This window comes from Dipteris shenzhenensis, chromosome 10 (assembly GCF_047967505.1).
Source record: "Dipteris shenzhenensis isolate YYH24624 ecotype China chromosome 10, Dip_SZ_1.0, whole genome shotgun sequence".
In the NCBI taxonomy this organism is placed as follows: domain Eukaryota; kingdom Viridiplantae; phylum Streptophyta; class Polypodiopsida; order Gleicheniales; family Dipteridaceae; genus Dipteris; species Dipteris shenzhenensis.
In genome coordinates this window covers 23,004,130-23,027,274 of record NC_141605.1, presented here as the reverse complement: position 1 = coordinate 23,027,274, position 23,145 = coordinate 23,004,130, and the positions used below count along the sequence as shown (strand labels likewise).

Here is a 23,145-nt window from a genome sequence, read left to right as displayed (position 1 = left end):
ACAACAAATGCAGAAGACGCCTTAAAGGGGTCTTTGCTTTGATGAAAGCAAAAGCTTGAGACTCATGAGAGAGGTTGGAACACCATAGACTATGATACTATGGGGGTGAGAGATAAAGGAGCACACGCCACAAGATGATTACCCACCCAAACACCACCATCCATATGAAGTGAGAGAACATGCATACCTTAGTGGATAAGGGTTGCTCCCTGGTTGATCCCTTCCACAAGAATTGCAACTTATGTAGTACAACACACTGGACAATGTAAAGGCTTCTTAATTTCTGGAGTCACAGCTCAATGTCTATAGCGTGGTCTGTCTCTCGTTCAAGTTAGGAAAGAAGTCCCATCTCTCTTTCAAGTTAGAAAAGGAGACAAGGGTGACAATCAAGACTCTGTCATAGGAATCCCATTCCAAAATTTTTCCAATTGCTAATACAAGGCAAGGAGGGCATATAAAACAATCACAACATCGACCCTTCACTTACTTTCAGTGGAAAAGCTGGACGTGACTTGTTTTGAGCAAGTGAGTGACGAGAAAGAGCCTCACATGTCTTGAAACACGCCCCTATAATGGCTGTCAGCTTCAGGAGAGGAAGCAGTAACCCTTGAAACTTTGTAACTAGCAACAGCTAGGGTATCAGAAAAGATTTTGTTAAGTCCACTACACGAGACGAAAATAAAAAACTCTTTGCAACGGAATCTCAGTTTATTGTCTGTCCCCCACAGTTCACGTTCGGTAGTTCTGAGTAGAAATGCATGGAGTTGCAAGAAGACACAAAGTTTTCACCCCGTGTCTGTATGGATTTGTAAAAATTTAGTCAATGGAAAGACAAATGTCGAAATAAGCGATCATCACTGAAGATCCAATGTGCAGCCTTTTCGACTGCTGCTATCGATTTAAGTGGACCAAGAATGGATGACTCCACCCAGGCAATTGTAGCACCCTCATTACACATAACAGGAATCAATTTAGCAGATTTCCAAAGACTTGGCTCCTACAACATGGAGTCTTGGCAGGCCTTAGGTGTATTGGATGAAATCTATGCATGGGAATGACAGCAGTTCACGAGTGAGCATGGGCTGCTATCTTCTTTCCAAGTGAAATGACAGGAAACTTGTGGCAAATAATCATCATCCACTAGCCAGTGATATAGTGTACTAACCCTTTTCTGTATCAAAAGATGATCACTATTTATGTAATACGAGCATATCTAGTTGAATTTAGGGCATTGAACAGGGATATCGTACATTTAAATCATAAACAATCAGAGGAGCACATGTCAGAAATGCAGAAACCTCTGTAGCCCGTAAAAGAGCAAATATACTAGACTCCATTATGCAAAAAACTGAAACTATGTAGCAGAGTGCTGTAACAAAGAACAAATGAAATATTTACACCAGAAACTGGAACTATATTGCAGACTCACAAAAAAGAGCCTGGCATACATTCCGGACCACATCAGCTAACAATTTACTAGTTGATTTGAGCCAACTGGGCAGCACCATGACTCACAGGCTTCAACACGCCCCTCACCAGAGGCATCCCATCACTGTCATCATTTCCTATTCTCCAAGAGCGATTCTTTCTTCTTGGGGTCTTTTTATGCATTTTATGTAAGGAAAGATTTTTCATTGCACTCTTTTCCTTGTTTGTATCGACTGAAGCCTTCAAACCAACCATTGTTTCAAAGGAGTCTAGATGATCCATAATGTGGTCACTTCTTGAGGATTCATCAGCATAAACATCATCTTCTGAAGAAACCTCACCATCATCAGATTCATCTTGAAAACTAGGGGTTTCATCGCTATGGGGAGGAAGATGATAATGAAGTAGCTTCCCATTCACATAGTCTTTGAGAATCTGTCTGGCTGCTCGGGTTTCATCTGCTAGCCCAGCTGATGCAACATAGCCTCGGGATTGACAAAATGCCTTAAGAAGCTCATGTGCTGAGGGTGGTCTATCATTTGGTTCATATGGCTTTGGCTTTGGTAGAGATATCCCATACTTCTTTTCTAGTGTCGTTCTTGGAACAAGGTTTGCAACAACTTGAATAGGCCCCCTGTGATCCGTTAACCTGTCAATTGGAAGCACCCCTGAAGCAACCATGTCAGCACGTGAACTTGTGAAGGAGGGGAAGACAAGTCCAGGGCAATCACAAAGCATCAGCTTTTCAGAAAGCATCAATGTCTGAAAATGCTTTGTCTTGCCAGGAGTAGATGTGACTCCAGTCTTCTTCCCCCCCACTAGAGCATTTATGGTTGAACTCTTACCAACATTAGGATAGCCCACAAAGCCAGCCACTGCATGCCTAGACAGGCTATTGTCATGGCTGGTACTGGCAACACTCCTCCCATCCACTTCTTTTTGCAAATCTTCTGCACTAGACTGTTCTAGAGTATTAGCCACAGAAAGGGAAAAAGCTTCCTTCCTGAGAAAAGATACACGTTCTGCCTCAACTTGTAATCGATTTAGCAGCTCCTCTCTACCAAGAATTTGAGCATCATGGAAACCTTCATGTGCAGAAGAGCTAGCAGAGTCACCATCTGCAACCTTCTCCCCAAGTTTTCCTTCTAGCGGGGCAGTTGCAGTTTTGGCAGACCAAAAGAGGAAAGAGATGCCTTGTGATCTGAAATAGACTGACCATTTCAACCTGCAATTCAAGAAGCACATCCATGACAATGGAATCTACACCCTTGGGTGCATCTCTATTAAAAGGCAAAAAACATGCAATTGGTTTGTTTCTCTTGAATTCTAGCATTAGGAATGTGTTCTTGCATGAGTGACTAAATACAGATGCTATATGGCAAGTATAGTCTCTTAAATACCTTGCAGAGATTGGAAGTAAATCTGCTTTGTTGACTAGCAGCATGGTCTTTTTAAAAGGATCAATCTCTTTAATGTAAGCCTGAAAAAAAAACACAAAACCTATTGTAAAGGAAAGGATTAATCTCTTTGATGTAGGCCTAACGAAAAAAACAAAACTTATTCTATCCCTCTATACGCAGAGTTCTAGTCACAAAAAATCAAAGATGCTCACTTCAGTTTACCTCTAAATCTGGGCACCTGTAGAATAAAGGATTCCGAGCATCCACCACCATTACTACCTTCAATTGCAAGCAGTCTCATATCAATCATCAAGCAACACAATGGGCACAGAAAACTAGAATTTTAAGCCTCGTTAAAGAGAAAGCTAAGGCCCAATCCGAACATTCAATATGTTCAAAACAAAGTATGTGCAAGAAATGTTAAAAGCGATTCCACTGACCAAATCACTGCGTTCTATCACCCTCCACAATTGCCTCCATATATCAAGGTTCTTCTCAAATGGAGTGATTACGAGCTTTTCATTTTCTTCCAGCCTAGCAAAAGACAGTAATCCATCCTATGTGAGTGATAAAGTTGCCAAAGCATCTCTCTCTCTCTCTCTCTCTCTCTCTCTCTCTCTTGTGTGCACACACAAAAGCACATGGAACACAATCTCTCTCTATATATGCGTGCATGCGCACGTGCACGTGTGTGTGTGGGAGCCTATAAATTATCTTGGTGTTTATCCCTTCTGGTTTTGTACTTTGTCTCAGGCTCACGAGACCTTCTGAAGACAGTAATTGTTTTTTTTGCCGAAAAAACAGTGCTAATTATATTACTTCGAAAACAAGATACAAGAGGTCAACTTTGCAACTGACGGGGCTGCGTTCACAAATCGGACGCAGCCCAAAAAGGTAACAAAAAAGTAAAGCTCTCTCTCACGGAGGGATCAGGCCAGTGTGAGTGAACAGCCAGAGAGGTGGTGAGTAATGCCACTGAAGGCCCTGCGAAGTATGCTTGAAGAAGAGGCCCTGTGTGTCCCAATCACGGAGGAAACGTCTCCGCTTCTCCCGGCCAGCCCGGGAGTCTCCCTGTATCTGGTCCCACTGGCCTCTGAGGGTGTGTATAATCTCACTCCAGATGTCAGTCATGATCTGGGCAGTCGAAAGGGAGGTGCCACCGAGGATCTGCGCGCAGCGCGAGGTCCAAATGTGCCATCCTGCGATGCTGCTAATAATCTCCCAGATTGGCTGCCTCTCTTGAGATCCTGCGCCAGCCTCTGCCATGTACGGCGGAATGCTCTCGAGCGGCCCCCACGTCCCCTGGGTGATAAGGAACGTGGGGTACTGCGGACATGCCTCGAACAAGTGATGAAAACCAAGTGCGGTGCTGCACCAGCAGAACGCGCCCCACGTGATCAAACCTAACTCCGGTACTGCGCGAGTAAGGATCCCGAAGGTCCACATCCACACTTCCTGGGCGCGAGTACAGCTCCATAGGCAGTGTTTTGGTGACTCCTCGTCCTCATGACATATCTGACAACGTCCATCCTGACCTACCTGCCGCAACCAGCTCCCCACTGGAAGACCTTTGTGGGCGAGAAGCCAAAGGAAGTAGATCTTCCGCGGCCGCCAGCTCTCCCACAAGGCCTTCCAGAAGGCCTGCAAAAATAACCTGGAGATACCCTGAGCATACTAACTGGGCCGCTGGGTGGGAGGACGGCTCTGCATCCTCCCGAGAACTCTCCTGCCCAATGTCGTGCTGTAGGCAAAGAAAGAGGTCGGCCCCTGACCTATCACAATCTCTAGCCATCTCCACTCTCCTGGGTCCCAATCAAGCTCTGACAAGGCCCGCCCCTCCCAGAGCCAGAGTCGCCATAACTGCAGCTGATCCTGCTCTATACTGGGATCGGTCCACCAAACCTTCCCCACGAGGCCTACGACCCGAACCCTCTACCATGGGAGTAGGGGGTCGATGAGCACATCCTCTCTCTTGAGTCGGCCGTCTCCTATAACCGCGAAAAAGAAAACAGAGGTGTCGTCCATCCGACCTGCAACCACCAGTGAGATGCCACGGGGGGTGAACTGTCCCAGCTAACGGTCATCACCAGGCATGAGGATCTGAATCTCGGGTGGAACCAACCAATCAGCTGGAATCGCTCCGTCTATCTTCGTGCGTCTCGCCTGAGCTCCACAGACACCTCCAGCTGCGACTGCTAGAGCAGCGGTCTCCAAGTGTCTGTACGTGCCCCTCCAAACTCGAAGGGACCGGACTGGCCCCCGCATCCAACCGTCTCACCTGATGTGTGATCTCTCCTTCAACTGAAGGCCCTCGGCATCTCTGACCTGACCGTTCCAGATGAACGGCTGGCGATCGATCTCCTCCTGACAGCTAAGAGGGGACTGTATGAGACTGAGGCGGAGCCGCCTCCAAACCATGAGGAGGCTATGAACGAGTGGGGAGCGGGGCTGAGTGAGCGGGACGGAAGTGAAGATCCACCTGAGGGACGGTAGCCACTCTCGACCTCGACGCGGGACACAAGAACCGACCCCCTGCTGAAGTAACATCTTTCACGTTTGCCCCCCCGGGTCAAACCGCGGATAACTAACTTGCCAGCAGGGCCTGACTCTGAAGCTCTGGATCGATGACCCCCAAGCCACACTCAGCCTGCAGAAGAATGACTGTCTGCCGGGCAACCCTGGCTCTGGTATCTCTGAGACCGTCCCCCCCGGACCACAGGAAGTTCCGGACCAACCTCCTAAGCTGTGCCACGCTGGATCTCGAGAAACACCAACAGGAAGCCACATACCATGCCGTGGCTAGGAGGACCTGGTTGACTACAAGAGCACGACCTGCAAGAGAGAGCTTAGCAGTGCTCCAGAAAGCCAGCTTCCGTCGAATGGAATCTAGCACCGAGAGAAATTGCTGCTGGCGTGATATCCAGGCCGACCTGAAAGCCAAGATATCTAGCTGTCTGTCCCCGTGGGATCCACCTGAAACCCAAAAACCTCCCCCACTGTGAGCACGCCCCGGGGTTTGTGAGAAAACCAACTGATTTGTTCTGGTTGATTTTCGCACCGGCTGCCAAACAGGCCTCTAGGGCCATCCTCACCCTCTCCAGCATCATCTCATCATCCTGGACATACAGTACTGTGTCATCTGCATACTCCGAATCCAAGAGCTCCGTGTCCTCCCTGATGGGAAGGCGAACACCCCGGATCCCGGTCGACCTCGCCCGAAGATAGTATGTCATAGCCTCAGCGAAGAAGAGAAACAGGTAAGGAGCAAGGGAGCAACCCTGACGCACTGATCTCTCCAAACGAAATCGCTCTCCCATCCTGCCGCCGATGATGACCCTGCTAGAAGCTGTTCTGTATAACATTGAAATACCCTGAATCCATCCTGCTGGGAAACCTAGTCGCTCCAGAGTACCCTCCAAGAAGGACCAGTCCACTCGATTGCAGGCCTTCTCAAAGTCGAGAAGTAGGATGGCTAAATGTGACCCACTGTGCTGAGCCCACTCCGCCGCCTCTGAGAAGGTGAAGACATTATCTAGGATACTGTGATCCTGGACAAAGCCTGTCTGAGTTTCATGAATGAGATTAGGAAGTAGAGGCCGAACTCTGGCGCTGATCATCTTGGCAAGGATTTTGTAGGCAGTGGTGAGGAGAGTGATCGGGCGCCACTGACGGATCTCCTGTCGATCTCCTCCCTTCGGGATGAAGCAAATCAGTCCCGAGGAGAGGCTCTCTGGCATATATCCGCTGCTGAAAATCCTCTGGAGAGCTGCTAGGAGGGGCTGATGGATCTGATCCCATAAGGAGGTGAAGAAAGCGCGAGATAGCCCATCCTCACCAGGGCATTTCTGCCCGTCGATGGCCATCAAGGCCTCCAACATCTCATCCGTAGTAAACGATGCCAACGTCGCCTGCATGCTGGGCTGAACCAGGGCTGAAATATGCCTCCATACCTCCTCGCGGGAGCGTCGAGTGCGAGGGACAAGCTGCTCTTGCTGGAAAAGAGTCCTGTAGAAGTCGATAGCCAACCCCAAGACCTCACCCGGATCAGTAACGATGTGCCCCTCCGCTGTCCTAAGACTCCGTAGCTGATCACCTTCTGCTCTCTCGCCATGCGTCCTGAAGAACTCCCTGCACATCCGGTCGCCCTTCCGAGCCCAAAATGAGAGAAAGGCGTGATAGAAAAACTCTGAACGGCGCTGGAGAGTCTCCTCAAGAAGGGCTCTGGCTCGAAGGGCCTGGATCCGAAGCTCCTCCGAGCTCGAGGCTGCCTGCTGGAGTCGTTGAATGGAAGCGAGGTCCCTACGAAGAGCTCTCTCTTTGCCCCACCACTCCTGTCGAACCTGAAGGGCTGCGAGCTGGCAAATCTGGCTGGACTCTTGCAAAGCCTGCGCCACCGAATCAACCAGATCCACGCACTCGCTCCAATCTCTGTCCCATAGGCTACCGATACTGCTGCGCACGTCCTCCCTCAAGAAGATGGAGTCGGAAATCCGGCACGAACGGGGAAAAAGGGACTGAACTGCCGAGTCTAATGATAAGAGCACAGGCGCGTGGTCGAAAAGTGTCGTCCCTGGTATTATGCCCACTTGACCGCCTCTGCTGATGGCCCAATCATTGACATAAAATCTATCTAGTCTCTCCACGAGTCTGCCTCCTTCCCTGCGGAAGCCCCACGAGAAGTCCAAGCTCCCGTGCCAACGACGGAAGGACGGGTCTCTCCAACTGCCCTATCTCCTGTCGCGAAGATAAAGGAATCCCAAGCGGACTGCTCTGCCTGAGCCATACCTGTAAACTCTGGTCCTCTGCCCTGCTGGTCCTCCAAGGTCTCCAGATTGTTGAAGTCACCTCCAACAATCCAAGAATCCATGTCTGGGAGAATCCCTCTGAGTGTCCTCCAGACGGTGGCTTTGCATCGGAGGTCTGTGGGAGCATAGATGTTGAGGATTCCTATTTTGGAACCCTCCAACTCTAGGCCTACCCAAAGGGCACGGCCTGGGATCAACGTACCATGACCAAAAACTCCCTGGGCTAACTGCTCGCACACGGAAGTACAGACATCGCCACTCCTCCCCTGTGCGCTGATCGAGGGCTTCCAATAAGTGTGAGAGCGTCCAGGAAGAATCTTCCCGCAGCTACGGGAATGAGCCACAGAAAGCTTGTGCTCCTGGAGCAGAAGTATATCCAAGCGACCAATCACTGCTGGCTGAAGTTTCTGTCTCAAGATGAGCTTCCTAGGACCACGGGTGCTAGAAGAATGAAACCCGCTCACATTCCAGGAGACAAGGTGTAGGCTCATGGTAAGGACTGGTAGGCTGCGAATAACTGTCTGCTCGCGGCAGATGTCAATGAAGAAGCGGACATTTCGGAGTGGAGGCGCTGACGCTTATGAGAGGGTTTGAAGGGGGAGGCGGGATCATCCTGCCCGTTCTTCAACACCTTTAGCAAAGGCGTGAGGCCTTTGGTGCCATGAACAAACGCTTTCTCGAGCCAACTCGAGATCTCTGAAGTAGTCATCCCGTAGAAGGCTCGGAGTTTCTGAGGGGTCCAGGCTCTGACATCCTGGGGGAGGGACCACGACAGAGAGGGCCTGAGGATCACAATCAATCTGAAGCGTTTGGCGGCGCAACGCCACCGCAGGCGCACGTCACCCTCGGACCACTGAGTCTCGAGAAGCTGTCCACCGGACGGGCCTATCTAGGAGCAAACCTGAGCGTGCATCTGCTCTCTGAGAGCCTCCCAGACCGAGTCATCTGTCTAAGTCTCGATGCCGTCACTGAGGAATGTGAAAGCAAAGCTAGGGCCATCCCTCGGGGCCAAGGCTGCGATCTTTCCATCCGCCCCTTTGCGGAGCAGGAAGATACTGATGTCGAGACAAGCAGGAAGGTCCCAAGGTCGACCACATCCAGGTAGTCCCAGGGGCTAGATCTGTGAAAGTCGCGAGGAAGCTCTCTCCTGAAGCTGAGGCCCACCAGAGTCTGCAACTGAGGGGCTAGCGGACAGAGAAGACTGCTCCAGTGGTGGTGTAGATTCAGGGTGTCCTGCCTATGGAGGGAAAGGGGGAGGTGGCTGGGGGGTAGGCAACTCAGACTCCACGGAGGCGACTAGCGGGGGGGTGGAGGAGGGGGAGTGGGAACTGCCCGCGGCTGAGGAACCATCGGTACAGCTAACACTATAGGAGAGCTGAGAGAGGCGGGGGGAGGGGGATGGGGCTGCACCTGGGACTAGGGCTGCGAAGGAAGAGGAGAAGACTGAAGAGGAAGAGTCGGGGACTGAAGCTGCGGGTCGGGAAGAGGGAGGAGCGACTGGGGAAGGGGCTGGGACTGAGTGGAAGGGAGCTGGGGAGCGGAAGAGAGGGGGATTTGAGGCTGTGGAGGGCGGGCTACCGTCGAAGAAGAAGCTCTCCCAGGACCCTGGGACGGCTGCCTGTCAGGTCTCTGAGGTGCTGCTGCAGGTTGGGTAACCTCTGCCTCCTTGCCTTTTTCGAAAATCTTCTTATTATTTCCTCTTTTCCTTCTGACCTCAGTCCAACCGCCAGCTATCTCTGGACCGGACTCCGGCTGCCTCTGCTCCTCCTGACGTGGCTGTCCGAAGGGGGGAGGAGGGGGCGGAGGGGGAGGGGGCGGGGAGGACCGAGAGGAGTTGGAGAATCGTGGAAAAATAGCAGCCAGGTGCCCAAAGCCGTGACACCTCAGGCACTGGCCTGGCTGTCCTGTGACTACCATGCTCTGGGTAATGCTGCCGGCATCTGTCACAATCTCAATCACTGCAGGGAGAGTCGCAAGGTCCGCCACAGCCACACGGACTCGGGGGGCTCCTGCCGTAGTAACCGCGTCGGCGAAAGTGTCATGCATAACCCAGCCAAAGTGGGAGCCCAGGTCCCTGACAATCGGCCGCAGCTCAGCAGCAAGGCCTGAAAAAACTAGCGTCACTGAATGGCGAGGTATGTGGAACCGATCATCAAAATCCGCTGCACTGAATCCACGGTACCAAGGGACTATCATAATGATCTTTCCGTCCACAGATGTGGGGGAACCAGCAATCAGGTTACTCGCAGCTTTCGCAGTGAATCCGCGGTACCAAGGGACTATCATAATGATCTTTCCGTCCACAGATGTGGGGGAACCAGCAATCGGCCGCAGCTCAGCAGCAAGGCCTGGAAAAACTAGCGTCACTGAATGGCGAGGTATGTGGAACCGATCATCAAAATCCGCCTCACTAAATCCACGGTACCAAGGGACTATCATAATGATCTTTCCGTCCACAGATGTGGGGGAACTAGCAATCAGGTTACTCGCAGCTTTCGCAGTGGAGAGTTTGAGCCAGAAGATGCCCCTTCCCATAAGGGCCACCTCCTCAATGTGGCTGTCCAGCATGAGAGTGGACTGGAGCCAGTCCCTGATGGCTGATCTGGAGGAGGAATGTCCAATGACTCTGCCATAGACGAAGATAAGGGCAAAGTCATTGGCAACCTCCTGAACCCGAGACGATTGTTGCTCTGTCAAGATAACGCGATAGGCATCTGGAGAGGGAGGGTCCGACTAGGCCTCCGGTTCCGGGCAGGGAGCCACCATACCGCCAAGACAAACTGCGAGTCCTCCGATGAAGAAGAGGCTGCCACCCAAAAAAGGGGGGATAGATGAGGGGGGTGGAGCCTGGGTGTGATGAAGACGGGTGAGGCGAAGCGAGGCGACACGAGTCGGGTAGGGGAAGCGGAGGCGCAGGCGAGGGCGGAGGCGGAGGGCGGGAAGGTTGGAGGGCGGAGGGCGGAGGCGGGAGTGGAGGCTGGGGTCGAAGGTGAGGGAGGGGGATGGCTGTGAAAACGAGGGCGGGAGGCCGAGAGGCGGAGGGGGCGGGGGTGGGGGAGGATGGAGGGCGAGGGAGGGGGTGAAGGGGCGAGGGCGAGGGATGGCTGGGGTGGGGCGAGGCAGGGCGAAAGGACGGGAGGGGGCGGGGCGGAAGGGCGAGAGGGGCGAGGGGACGGGACGGAAGGGCAGGAGGGGCGGGGGGTGGGCGTAGCGAGGAGGTGGGGTGAAGCGAGGGGCGGGGGAGAGCGAAGCGAGGGGGCGGGGGGCGGGCGAAGCGAGGGGGTGGGGGAGGGCGAAGCGAGGGGGCGGGGTGAGGCGGAAAGGCGAGGGGGGGTGAGGCGTAGCGAGGGGGCGGGGTAAGGCGAAGGGGCGAGCGGGTGAGGGCGCAGCGAGGGGACGGGGTGAGGTGGAGGGGCGAGGGGGTGAGGGCGGAGAGGCGAGGGATGTTGGGTGTAAGTGCTCCACTAGGAGTGCTCTTTGTGTGTGGTCCTTTGTGTGTGAGTGTGTAGGTGTGCCATGTGGCACCTAGGGATTTATCCCATATAGATTAGTGTGTGGTACATTGTACTTGGCACTATATATTGTAGTGTCACATCATGAATAAATCAATCTAGATCTTTGTGCCTTCTATCATGTGTACTTTCCTTTCCTTTCTCTTTCATCCTTAGATTTTAGGATGATACCAATTCCCAACAATTGGTATCAGAGCCATAGACTCCTCATCCATAGCTCCCTCTTCCTAGCTCATAGTTAGTCTACTCTAGTTTTTCTCCCTCTTCTAGCTTATCTCCTAGCTCCCTTTCATCTTATTCTCTTCTCCTCTCCTTCACCTCAGTCATAGCTCACCTAGCCTAAAGTAGATTCTTCTTCCCTCTCAGCTCGAGATTATCCTCTCCAAACTCCTCTATTTCTGGTTGCAGGCCGCCATGGTTCTGGTTACACCTACCTCTGGCTAAGCGCGGAAATGCTTCTCTTCATAGGCCCGCACCCCTTCTGGTTCGTGTCAAGATGTTTCACGCCCTGCATCAATCTTTCTCAGGCTGCTGGCTGCGAACACCTTTCCAAGATTGTGCGCATCTCATGAGCTGCTCCTGACCGGAAAACTTTGGGCTGTACACATGCCCTCTCTCCATCTCAATGTGCCCACGTCTTCTTTCATGATACGATGCTGGTCGCTTCCATTTTACTGTCGCAGAAGAAGGCCATCCTTCTCTGTTGTGCTACTGCTGGCCGTCATTATCTGAAGCATATCCCTGTTGCTACTGCGTGACATTTCTACTGGAGGGGTTTGTTCCTGATCAACATGTTGCTTTTCATGGCTTCTCTAAGGCTGCTCAAGCTGTCGACAGCCATCTCTTCTTTATTCATTATCTTCGATATAAGGTGATGCTGCAGCAGTGCGCCACACTTCCTTCTCAAGCTGCGCTGCACACATTCATTTTGTGATTGGTCTCTACTCAAGGTTCTGCTGTCCTCTGTTATATTCAGCAAGAAAGTATTGTTCTGCTTCTTTTTGGATATCTTGCTGAAGAACAAATTATTTTTCTGCTCTTGATTATGTGGTTCCAAAGGGAGTTGTTTTCACTCAGATATTCTGATATCTCAGCTCTTTGTTGCGTTCTCTTGCCATACAAAAAGTTGTATTTTTTATGAGCTGCAGATTTTTATTTCAGTTCTCTTCTCAAAGATATTAAAAAACTGAATCTTATTTCTCATGTAAGGGATTAGACACTGCCACGAAAAGTGGTAAGACCTTCCCATTTTCTTCATGGTTCTGCTGGGTTCTATGCACTTGCCTTGTGCATAAAAAGATTTATTCTCCATGATGATATTTTATGATTATGGGTACTCTGCCCTGGTACAGCCTAAAATGAATCTCTCCTTTTGTACACACCTTTGGCCACCACATGATGTAGGCCATGTGGAAGATCTCTCTTTTATGTGTGTTTTGATATGTGTAATGAGTTGTGGGCCTTATTATTTTGTCCCTACCCACGAGGCACCCCTGACATGGCATGAGAAACTGGACCATGAGTACCAGATTTATCCTTGACCAGCAGGAGAGATGTCCCTTGAGGAGGGTTGTGTGGCAAGGTCCATCTCTCTCTCTCTCTCTATGTGATTGTGTTTACCAGATCCTTCTCTTGTCTCTACCCTTGGAAACCCATAACTGGCATGTGACACTAGTGCTATGAGATTTATCCTTGACCAGAGACACTGGCATGAGAAACCATAAGCCTAGATTTATCCTTGACACAGTATGAGGATATTCCTTGAGGAGGGGTTCTTTGGATCTTGGTTCTTTTGTGGTTTTTGTCCTCCTAGTGTATCACTTAAGGAGGGTTTGTTGGGTGTAAGTGCTCCACTAGGAGTGCTCTTTGTGTGTGGTCCTTTGTGTGTGAGTGTGTAGGTGTGCCATGTGGCACCTAGGGATTTATCCCATATAGATTAGTGTGTGGTACATTGTACTTGGCACTATATATTGTAGTGTCACATCATGAATAAATCAATCTAGATCTTTGTGCCTTCTATCATGTGTACTTTCCTTTCCTTTCTCTTTCATCCTTAGATTTTAGGATGATACCAATTCCCAACAAGGGGGTGAGGGCGGCCGAGGCGGGGGTGAGCTAGGGGGGTAGAGGCTGCGGAAGGGAGGGAGAGGGCTCGCAGGAGCTCAGCATAGCCAGTACATTGAGTATCTTTTCAACTGTATTCAGGTCCTGAAGACAGTAATATATCTTTCTTTCTTTCTTTCTCTCCCTCGCTTGCGTGTGCAGTGTGCACGCACACAAGCACACATGGTCCTTGCCATTTTGTTGGAATACCGCCCCCCCTCTCTCTCTCTCTTTCTCTCTCTCGTGCGTGTGCACAAGCACACACGATCGTTGCCATTTTGTTGGCCGTTACATGTTTTGTCCGCGTTCTCAGCCAGCTTGATCTAAGATAAATCGCCTCACATCCTTGTGTGACAGACCTACTTTACTTCATGGATATTCAGACTACATTGCTCATTTCATTATTATTTGTGCACATGTTTACTGATTACACATAAGAGCGTTTTTTGTGAGTTCTTTTTACAGGACAGCCAGTTATCATCATCAAATCCAGTGCACTAGTCATCTTTAGCATAAGAGATATCTCTTTCCATGGTTTATACACCATGCAGCTACACCATTCTACTATGGCGGTGACACCTTTTACGAGGGTAGTCACAGCTGACAGTGTACAGCCAGTCACATCCCAGTGACAAAATGTTGGAACGTCTCAAAGATATCACTCTCAGGAGATTTTAGGAGTTATAATGAACAAGAAACATCCATAGCACAAAATATCCCTTTCCGTATGCAAAAGTACACAGATCAGGGGGATTTCTTAGAGCTCCTTACAAGATGTTTATATAATCCTAGGTAAACCATGGCCGTATGATTTCAATCCTGTTATACACCTCCATACTCATCATTGTTGTTTCGCACAAGATGAGAACATACGGATCATCAATTCCATTGGTTATAAGGGCTGATTCTCCAAAGATGACTCATTTGAAATGCCTATGGAAAGAGAAGATCATCATGCCATAGACTTGGAGCCAAGAGTTTCCCCTCCATAGAGAGCTCCTTACAGGATAAATAGGATAGAAATGGAGGAGGAAGAAAAGCATATAGATGATCTGCAGAAAGAAAGGCTTAACTGACGATGCAGTTCTCCATTTGGAGCACCTGTGTTATTGGTCAAAAAGAAGAATGGATCTTATTGTATGTGTATAGATTATCAAGCTTTGAATAAACTTACGATTAAAAACTAGCATCCAATTCCAAGAATGGACGATTTATTAGATGGGCTTAAGGATGCTAAGGTCTTTAGCAAGTTGGATTTAAAATCTAGGTATCATCAACTGCAGGTGAAAGCAAGAGATGAGTATAAGATTGCTTTTCACACTCTTACGGAACATTATAAATTTTTGGTTATGCCTTTTGGCCTAACTAATGCTCCAACCACTTTTAGTAGGCTGATGAGAATGGTTTTGCAACCCTACTTAACAAAGTTAGTCATAATCTTCTTTAAGACAATCTAGCTTTTTGACAAAATGAAGAGGAACATAAGGATCACCTTGCTAAGCTGATGGAGCTCCTAAGGAAGCATCAATTGTTCCTAAATACAAAGAAGAGCGAGTTCTTCAACAAAAGATAGAGTATTTGGGGAATTCGGGTTGACCACAAAAAGCTAAAGGACATAATTGAATGGCCAATACAAGAAAACACATATGAATTGAGATACCATACATACTCCCACCACGAAAGCTCCATTTGAAATCATCTATGGCCAATCTTTACCCACTCCAATAACACATTTAGGGGAAATAATTTTTGCTGCTAATCACTTCGCTGAGGATATGTTATAGGTTATTGAGCAGGTAAACAAACTTATCAAGAAGGCCTAGGTTCATGTAACTAAGCAAGCCTACAACCTAGTTAAATCACTAGGTACAGCTGGAAGAAACCATAGTAGCAAGGAGTAGAATGGTAGGACAGCAAGTGATCATATACCTAGATGAATCCAGGAACATTCCCAAACTCATCCTCTAAAAACACAACATAGTGCAGTTTCAATCTCATGTCGGCACTCTGGAGGTGAAGGGCAAACTCAGCCATGACGAAGGCTAGCACTAAAGGAGAAGGCTAATCAAAAAGTAGTCCAAACTCAGCCATGACGAAGGCTAGCACTAAAGGAGAAGGCTAATCCCTATAGAAGAATGTTTAGTGCTGTTATAGCAAAACTCTGCCATATGTAGCCATTTATCCCAAGTGGACTGAGTATCAAGGCAATAATGCCTGAGGTATTTCTCCAACCACCTATTAACCCTTTCAGTTTGACCCCACAGTCTGTGGGTGGTCTGCTGTACTTGGTGTGAGATGAGTACTCATTGCTTTGAATAAATATTGCCAAAACTGTCCCATGAAATTTCCATCATGGTTCACTCACTATCTCTTGTGGCATACCATGCAATTTGAACACATGCTCCATAAATTGTGATGCAACCATAGAAGCTGAGTATTGTGTTTTCGTGGGAATAAAATATGCTGCTTTGGTAAGCCTATCCACCACAACATAAATGCTCTTCCATCCCTTGGTTATCACAAGAAGACCAAGTATAAAGTCCATGGACATATGAGTCCACTTACCCTGAGGGATTGGCAATGGCTGGAGAAGACCTGCTGGTCTAAGATTAAGCTCTCTGTTTTGCTGACATGGTTTCCATCCTTGGACAAACTTGTAAACATCCTTCCATATTCCCTTTCATATAAAACTCTGCTTTATTTCTTCATAGGTCTTGAATAGACCAATATGACAGACATTGGAAGATAAATGCATCTCTTGCACGACCAGCAACTTGTAGATAGAGTTCTCCACAAGGAAAATCCTCCCTGTGTACTATAATAAGCCATTAGACAACTTGTAGTTGGGATGGTCCTCACCAATATGATTTTGTCGGTCCTGGAAAATGATAGCAGCCTCTGGATCTGACATATATTCTTCTTGGATTCCATGGATCCACTCCTTATTAACTGGAATGACCACAACCTAGATAGAGAATCAGCCCCAATATTCTCCTTTCCAGCTTTATACTCAATGTTAAAATCATAGTTTTGTATGATAGAAAGCCACCTCTTTTGCTTGGGAGAGGTTAGTTTGGGACAGGAAATACTTAACGGTTCTATGATCAGTTCTCACCTTGAAATGGCCGCCATATACATAATGATGCCACTTCTCAATGGCATGAAGTTATAATCAACATCTCCTGGTCATATACATGATGAGTGAGCTCTTTGGCATCCAACTTTCTACTCTCATAGGCAATCACTCCATGAGGCTGCCTCTTCCACTTGCATCTGCCTCAATGGTGAAAGTTAAAGAAAAATCAGGGCATATCAATATGGGGGCACCTTAAGTTGTTGAAAGCTCTTATCTGCACCTGATGTCCATCTAAAGGAACCTTCTTTAGCAAGTCAGTAAGAGGGGCAGCTATCTTGGCAAAGTGCCTAATGAATCTCCTACAGAAGGAGGCAAGGCCAAGAAAGCCTCTCAGCTGAGTGACATTTGTTGGCTGTGGCCATTCCATAATGCATCTCACCTTCTTGGGATCCACCCTTATTCCTTTGCTGCCCATAATATTCCCCCTCACACTTGCTTGGCTTGGCATAGAGCTGGTGGGTTCTCAAAACCTCCAAAATTTGCTTCAAATAAGAGAGATGGTCTTCTTTTGACTTGCTGTAGATGAGAATATCATCAAAGAATACCAAGGCAAACTTATAGAGGTAAGGCTGCAAGATTCTATTCATGAGGGCCTGAAAGTGGCTGGGGCATTGGTGAGACCAAATGCCATACCTTGAATTGGTACACCCTGCCGTCTGTCCTGAAGGCTGTCTTAGGCTCATCCTCCTCCCTCATCCTAATTTGATGGTAGCCTGATCTTAGGTCTGTCTTGGTGAAGAACTTGTCTCCCTTCAACTTATCCAAGAGGTCATCAACCCTAGGAATAGGAAATCTGTTCTTTATGGTCATTTTGTTGAGACCTCTGTAATCAATACACATTAAATAGGACCCATCTTTCTTTTTAACCAAAAGGACAGGTGAGGCAATCGGAGATTTGCTGTGAGTAATAAAGTCTCTATCCAACAACTCCTTGACCTGCCTAGCCACCTCCTCGCTCTCCACTCTTGATAGCCTGTAGGGAGGCTTGTTGACTAGTTTGGAACCTGGCTCAAGAGTGATGGAGTGATCAATATCCCTTTGAGGTGGGAGATGATGGGGAGATCAGCAAATACATCTACATATTGCTGTAATAATTCTTGCATTTCTTGATCTTCAACCAAGACATCTTTTGTGCCCTCAGCCTCAGAAAAATGAATAGCATAGACTGCACAAACACTCTTGAGGTCTCTTTCCAACTTCCTGGAAGAAATGACAGTCAACTTGGGGCTTCATGGCCCTTCGAAAATATCTCCTTACCTTTTAATATTATAGGGCTTTTGTCCTCAAAATGGGCACAAATAATACAACCGAGTAGGAAAGAGGATGTATATGAGCTGTAATAAGTTGTCGACGTAGAAAGATCCAACTCAGCTCAACAGATAAGGAAACCCCAGCTGCCACGATGAGTCCTCCTCAGGTAACCCCTTCCATTTTTACCAAGACTTTGTTTCTGAGAAGTTTATCTCTATATCGCAAATCTTTCAATACTCTATCTGTCCTGATTCATCATGGGAGGTAATTCTGTAGCAACTGGAACATCTGCTCCCGCATGTTTTTAAAGCAAGGACACATGGAATATATCATGGACAAGTACCCATTAGACATACTTTCTTGCCCTTGTTATTTAAAGTCATTGTCTTTCCTTTAGGCTCTACTCTGTTCCGTACTAACTTCACATCACTCCTTATAGTTCTAATCTGAGTGAGAGCACTTTCAAACTTAGTCCTGCAATCTTTTTCACACCATCTACCCTCTGCTCCAAAGCTAAATGAGTTGGCGAAATGGATACAGTAATGGCTGCTATTGCTCCATAAATTGCTGCATCATTCTTATCTGCCTCTCCATCATTTGTTCCTGCTGCTCCGTTATTTTTCCATGAAGTCCTCAAAAGTTATTCTTGGACCTAAGGTGGCTTTAGAAGATGATTGACTCTATGGAAGGGGGGATGGGCTCCTAGATTTCTCAGAAGGATCATTTTCTACTGTTTCATGCTCACTCACTTGAACATTGTCGACAGGTCCAATACCCAAATTTGCTGTTCCACCAATTCTTGAGGTTCCTCACAATCCACATATGCAGTCCCTTTTGACTTACCCTTTCTGGAATGACGGGCAGAACTTTTTGAAGCCATTAGAAACAGAGAATTCCACTCCTAATTTCCTCAACTTTGTCTCAAAATTTCCCAAGTTTCAAAGAAAATTTGAATAGAATGAATCTCCATACAAGCTGGAGCTTCAGGGTCGAGCAGGCCTGTAGTGATCATTGACATAGAATCATGAATCAAACCCTGGGAAATCCTACGTGATCAGGCAATCACAATGCAAAGGACGAATTAATAGGCCAAATATAAGTATAGATGAGTATTATTGCACTTGAATTGCAAAAATAGCCAAAACATTAGGCATCATGTCCTGTGCTTGTTCTAGGAGCCAGCTTCCCATAACTCCATGAACTCTAATCTGATCACCGTTGCACCTGGTCAGTACACCCTCCAGATAGGTGGGCGACAAGCTGATGCAAATCGCAGCTGTGTCCGTGCAGATTGCAGTAGATCCATCTGTACCTGGATCTCCACCAAAACTCTAGGAATAGGTTCTAATGCATAGGACGACCAGCAGTTAATAGGGGTCCATTTGGTGAATCCAAACTGCTGATCATCACTTTCTTGATGTTCTAGTCAGACCTAAACCTCCATGTAGGGTCCATACTCAGTATGCTCGAGATCTGAACACACAGGGAGAAGCAAGAAGCCAAGAGGTCTCCATTGATTTAAAAATAACCAAAATGTAACATGACTTCCACTTAGTTGCTTGTAATAACTAGTTACATAAACCAGAGAAACTACATACCAGATAGCAGGCATACTAGAAAATAGGAAAGAAAGACAAGGAATAAGTCTCTTTTACTACGAAGAGGCCATGGATCCAAGCAGCTCCCATGACGCTGACTAGCCAAGGCTAGATTCAGTCCCTGAATTTGCAGCCACTCAAGGCTAACCCTTGAAAGTACCAACCATTCCTGGATTACAAAAGTGTAGTAAATCGAAATGTTCCAACTGAAGCCCCCTTTATAGGCCTAGAGAAGTGGGCCGGCACCTAATTGTGTGGGATTACTGGATAGGGGTGCCACGTGACATACCCTTTAAAAACCTACTAAAACTATAACTAAAAAAATATTAAGGACGCTAGTGACCCTTTTATAAACTAATTGGGCCCATTATTTAGCTGACTCCCAAACTAAAACTTACTACTGTTACACAATGACAAAGTACTAATATCAAAGGAGTATGGAGAAACAGAAAGAAATATGGAGGTAGGAAAAGACATGGGGATAATGCATGTTGTCTAAGCGTTCTATGCAGACATCATGCATGCTAATTTATAACGGCTACCAGACTTTAGGCTTTGTAAGCCTGCGGTTTGCCATCTTCTTGTTGTATTTCTTTATGATCCCCTCCTAGATCACCTTCCTAAGATTAGCGATCTCTTATCAGACCGCCATCCAAAAAAACGGCATTGATATAATAGGCCTGAAAGTTTAGGCTGAATCTTTCCTGAAACCATACTCATTTACTAAATTAGACAACTCTTCATCCTGTGGTAAAAAGTAAAAATTCCATTTAAGAACTTTCGGGTTGTTCATGGCAGGTAGTAAGCAAGCCACCAAATTGCTCGCAAGCACAACATGATTCACGGTGCTAGTTAAATCGGATAAGGGCCAATACAAAGCTATCCACAACAGAACATGTAAAAGCACATGAATTTCTAGGTAATCAACCTAACCACACAAGAAACAATGATTACAGAAACCAGATACCTTGCAAATTCCCGGCGCCACTTCAAGAACGATTGTCTTTCTTTAACGTCCAGTTCTTCAGGTGTCATTCCACCATGCCACTTTGGCCTGAGAGAAACAATATATAGACTTTATCATGATAAACACCATAACGATAACAAAAACCCTTAGTAACAACGCTGTCATAAACTTGCATCGAAGCTATCACGACAACAAGAAACATAACGGTTCAGCAAATGAAAATTATTGCGAAGGTACCGATATATTTTGTCCGTAACTACTAACTTATCAGAAACAAGAGTCAAAATAGACTTCTACTTGTGAACACCTTCTTGGAATCTTTAGGCTAGATTGGTGTAATGCCTCCTCAGCCTTCTGCTGCTGCTCCTTTTCCTCAGGACTCAACATATCATCTCCAGCGGTTTCGCTGTACAATCCAATCTTTTAACATTTACAAGCTTTAAAGATTTAAGCAAACCGGAAGCTGGACCAGGAGGAGGAAATGTGTGCGTGCCAGTTGTGCTAGAATCAAGGCATTTTCACTTACGCGGACACTAAAACCTCGGGAAGAGGATTGATAGAGGAAAAGACGCGGCCTGCAAGCTCTGCCTGCTCGATGACGCTATCCAAGTCACGAACATCGATGACAGATTCCAAAGATGGTTTGACGTCAACAGCGGCCCGTTGAGCTTTCTGGGAGTGCTGCTGTTTAATGAGCGCCTGACCAAGGCTAGCGTTTGCCTTATGCCCCATAGCTTGTCGAGCTCTTTTTGAAGGACGACAGGAAAATCTATATCTTCGAAATCGAGCACAAAATGAGTACAGAAAACGGGCAAAACGATGGAGAAAATGAGTCGAAGCTATCAGAACTCGCAAACCCTACGAAGCCAAGGAATTTTGCAGCGATCGGTTGGCAAAAATGAATCGATCTACAAAGATGAAGCAACCACGTCTCCATTTCCTGAACATATGAATTTATACAAGGAGGACGATGGCATCATTTCAGGAGCCACGTGGACACCTACACCTTAGGGCCTGTTCCCCCGCCGCCGGCCCTAGACTTCGTTGCGCCCCGCGTTGCATGCACGGGCGCACACTTTTTTTTGGGTGAAATTATGCACGCCCGCACGCGCACACACACCCTGCGCACACTCCTTCTGAAGTTCACACGACGATTTTTGATGATGCAGGTCGAAGGAGCCACCATTGTGGGGCACGTACTTATAGACTTCTTAGGGCACACGAGCCCACCTGCCCGTGCAGGTGCAAGCTCCTATTGTTGTTCACACAACGATTCGTGATGCGTGGCGATGGCGTGCAAAACAAGTTTCGACCCACCTCATCCGATGAGGCCCCCTTAGTGTCAGAGCATCAGCGAACGTTCTTCAAACGTCCTTTTCCACCACTCTCATCCTACCACCCACTTAAAACTGGCCATCGCACCCATCATCGCAGAATTAGGTCCATAATTGTGGGCACATATAAACTTCTTACCTATGACACATAATTTTAATCGGTCCAAATTCTTGTAAAATCTGTATTTTTGAATATAGAGCTCCAATCAACATAAAACAAAAGCCAACATTTTTCTATTTTTTTGCATAGAAAAATGCCATGACTAAAGAACTTTACAATGCACAACTTGAAAATTTGAATAATTCACATTATTCGATCTTTCTTTTTTTTCACAAACAAGCCGGCTTTGATATTATAGAAAGAGAGATGACACAAAAACTGGCCAAATTATTAGGGTTAACTACCCATAGCCTACGCTGCATTGCAATAGACAACCCACAACTTAACCCAGCTGACTCAGATCCTGCAAACAACTAGCCACAATCTCATCTTCAAGGATCAGCAAGCATGATCTTGGTTACTCCCACCACACATCATTAACCATGTACCCTTGACTCACCCCTGACTCAAAAACTACCTTGTTCCGAATAGTCTAGATACCCCAAAACACCAAGGCTCTTACGTAAGGCCGACATGCGCTGAGCGTAGACGGGAGGTCCGCAGTCTCCTTAAGCAAGACCGACCACCATTTGGCACAAAGGTTGAACTTGCCCATCAGGCCTACTAGTCTGATACACCCTACAACTGTGCTCCATACCCTCTTCGCCACCACATAGGACCAAAACAAGTAATTTATGTCCTCCAAGGAAAGAGGGCAATTTGTGTTGACCTTTTGCCACCTTGCAATTTTAACCCTAAGGGGGGAGCCATTTGTGTAGGATCTTCCTCAGAAGGAAATTACACATCCCCACTTTATAGCATTTTGGGGATCTTCTGACTTTCCATTTATTATTGAGATGGTCTAACATTGAGACACCGGCCACCAAGTTCCTATACACTATCCTTGCCAAATTTTTCTGTAGCTCAGTCTTGCCGATGTTCCTTGATTGATCCTACAATCCACAACAAGAATTGGATTGGAGGGCCAACCATTTTGCATGTGGCTCAGCACTACCAAATCTCCTGAGCTTAGCCAAAATGTTTCCTGAATCCACAACTTGGGTCTCCAGTCACCCCTATGTTGATCCCAAACATGCAACTAGGTTCTCAACCCTTTATTGTGCATACTTGAGTTCTCGTCAGATACATAACTACCCCAAGTCATAGAGATAGCCCAACTCCACCAAGTACTTTCCAACTGACTTGCATCCCTCCTTAGACCCGATCTACCTTTCTAATGCATCAAGGAGCCACATTACTTCCGAGCCTCGATTATTCCCAAGATTAGATTCGACTCTTTAATACAAACTAGAAATGGCAAGTATATGATCTCAGACCATGCCATATCCTTCCATGTGCCTACACCTTCCCTTCCCCATGCTCAACACACCATTTGGTCCAGACCACCCACGGGGCATCAGACTCGAACAGCTTGAGAGCCATTAAACTAACAAAGAAACGTTCCTTTTATCCACATTAGGGATGTTGGAAATGGTGGAGTAGAATAGATG

General features: G+C 47.4%; 1 protein-coding gene across 1 annotated transcript; it reads right to left on the bottom strand.

Moving 5' to 3' along the window:
* Positions 1-1,336: 1,336 nt before the first annotated feature.
* LOC147897569 (GTPase LSG1-2-like) lies at positions 1,337-21,156 on the bottom strand. The gene is made up of 7 exons (XM_087380577.1): positions 20,727-21,156; positions 20,508-20,606; positions 20,201-20,287; positions 3,269-3,362; positions 3,051-3,107; positions 2,829-2,908; positions 1,337-2,653 (listed from the first exon to the last, which is right to left on the bottom strand). Exons 1-7 carry the CDS (start codon positions 20,930-20,932, stop codon positions 1,477-1,479), a joined length of 1,800 nt encoding a protein of 599 aa, XP_087236703.1. The 5' UTR covers positions 20,933-21,156; the 3' UTR covers positions 1,337-1,476.
* Between the last annotated feature and the right edge of the window lie 1,989 nt (positions 21,157-23,145).

Bases quoted from the DNA above. Each gene is read 5' to 3' on its own strand.
- LOC147897569 (XM_087380577.1), bottom strand. From the start codon at position 20,932: ATGGGGCATAAGGCAAACGCTAGCCTTGGTCAGGCGCTCATTAAACAG. The intron at 20,607-20,726 runs GTAAGTGAAAAT...TGGATTGTACAG, and splicing joins CCCGAGGTTTTAGTGTCCGC to CGAAACCGCTGGAGATGATA. The intron at 2,654-2,828 runs GTATTTAAGAGA...CTTGAATTGCAG, and splicing joins TTACTTCCAATCTCTGCAAG to GTTGAAATGGTCAGTCTATT.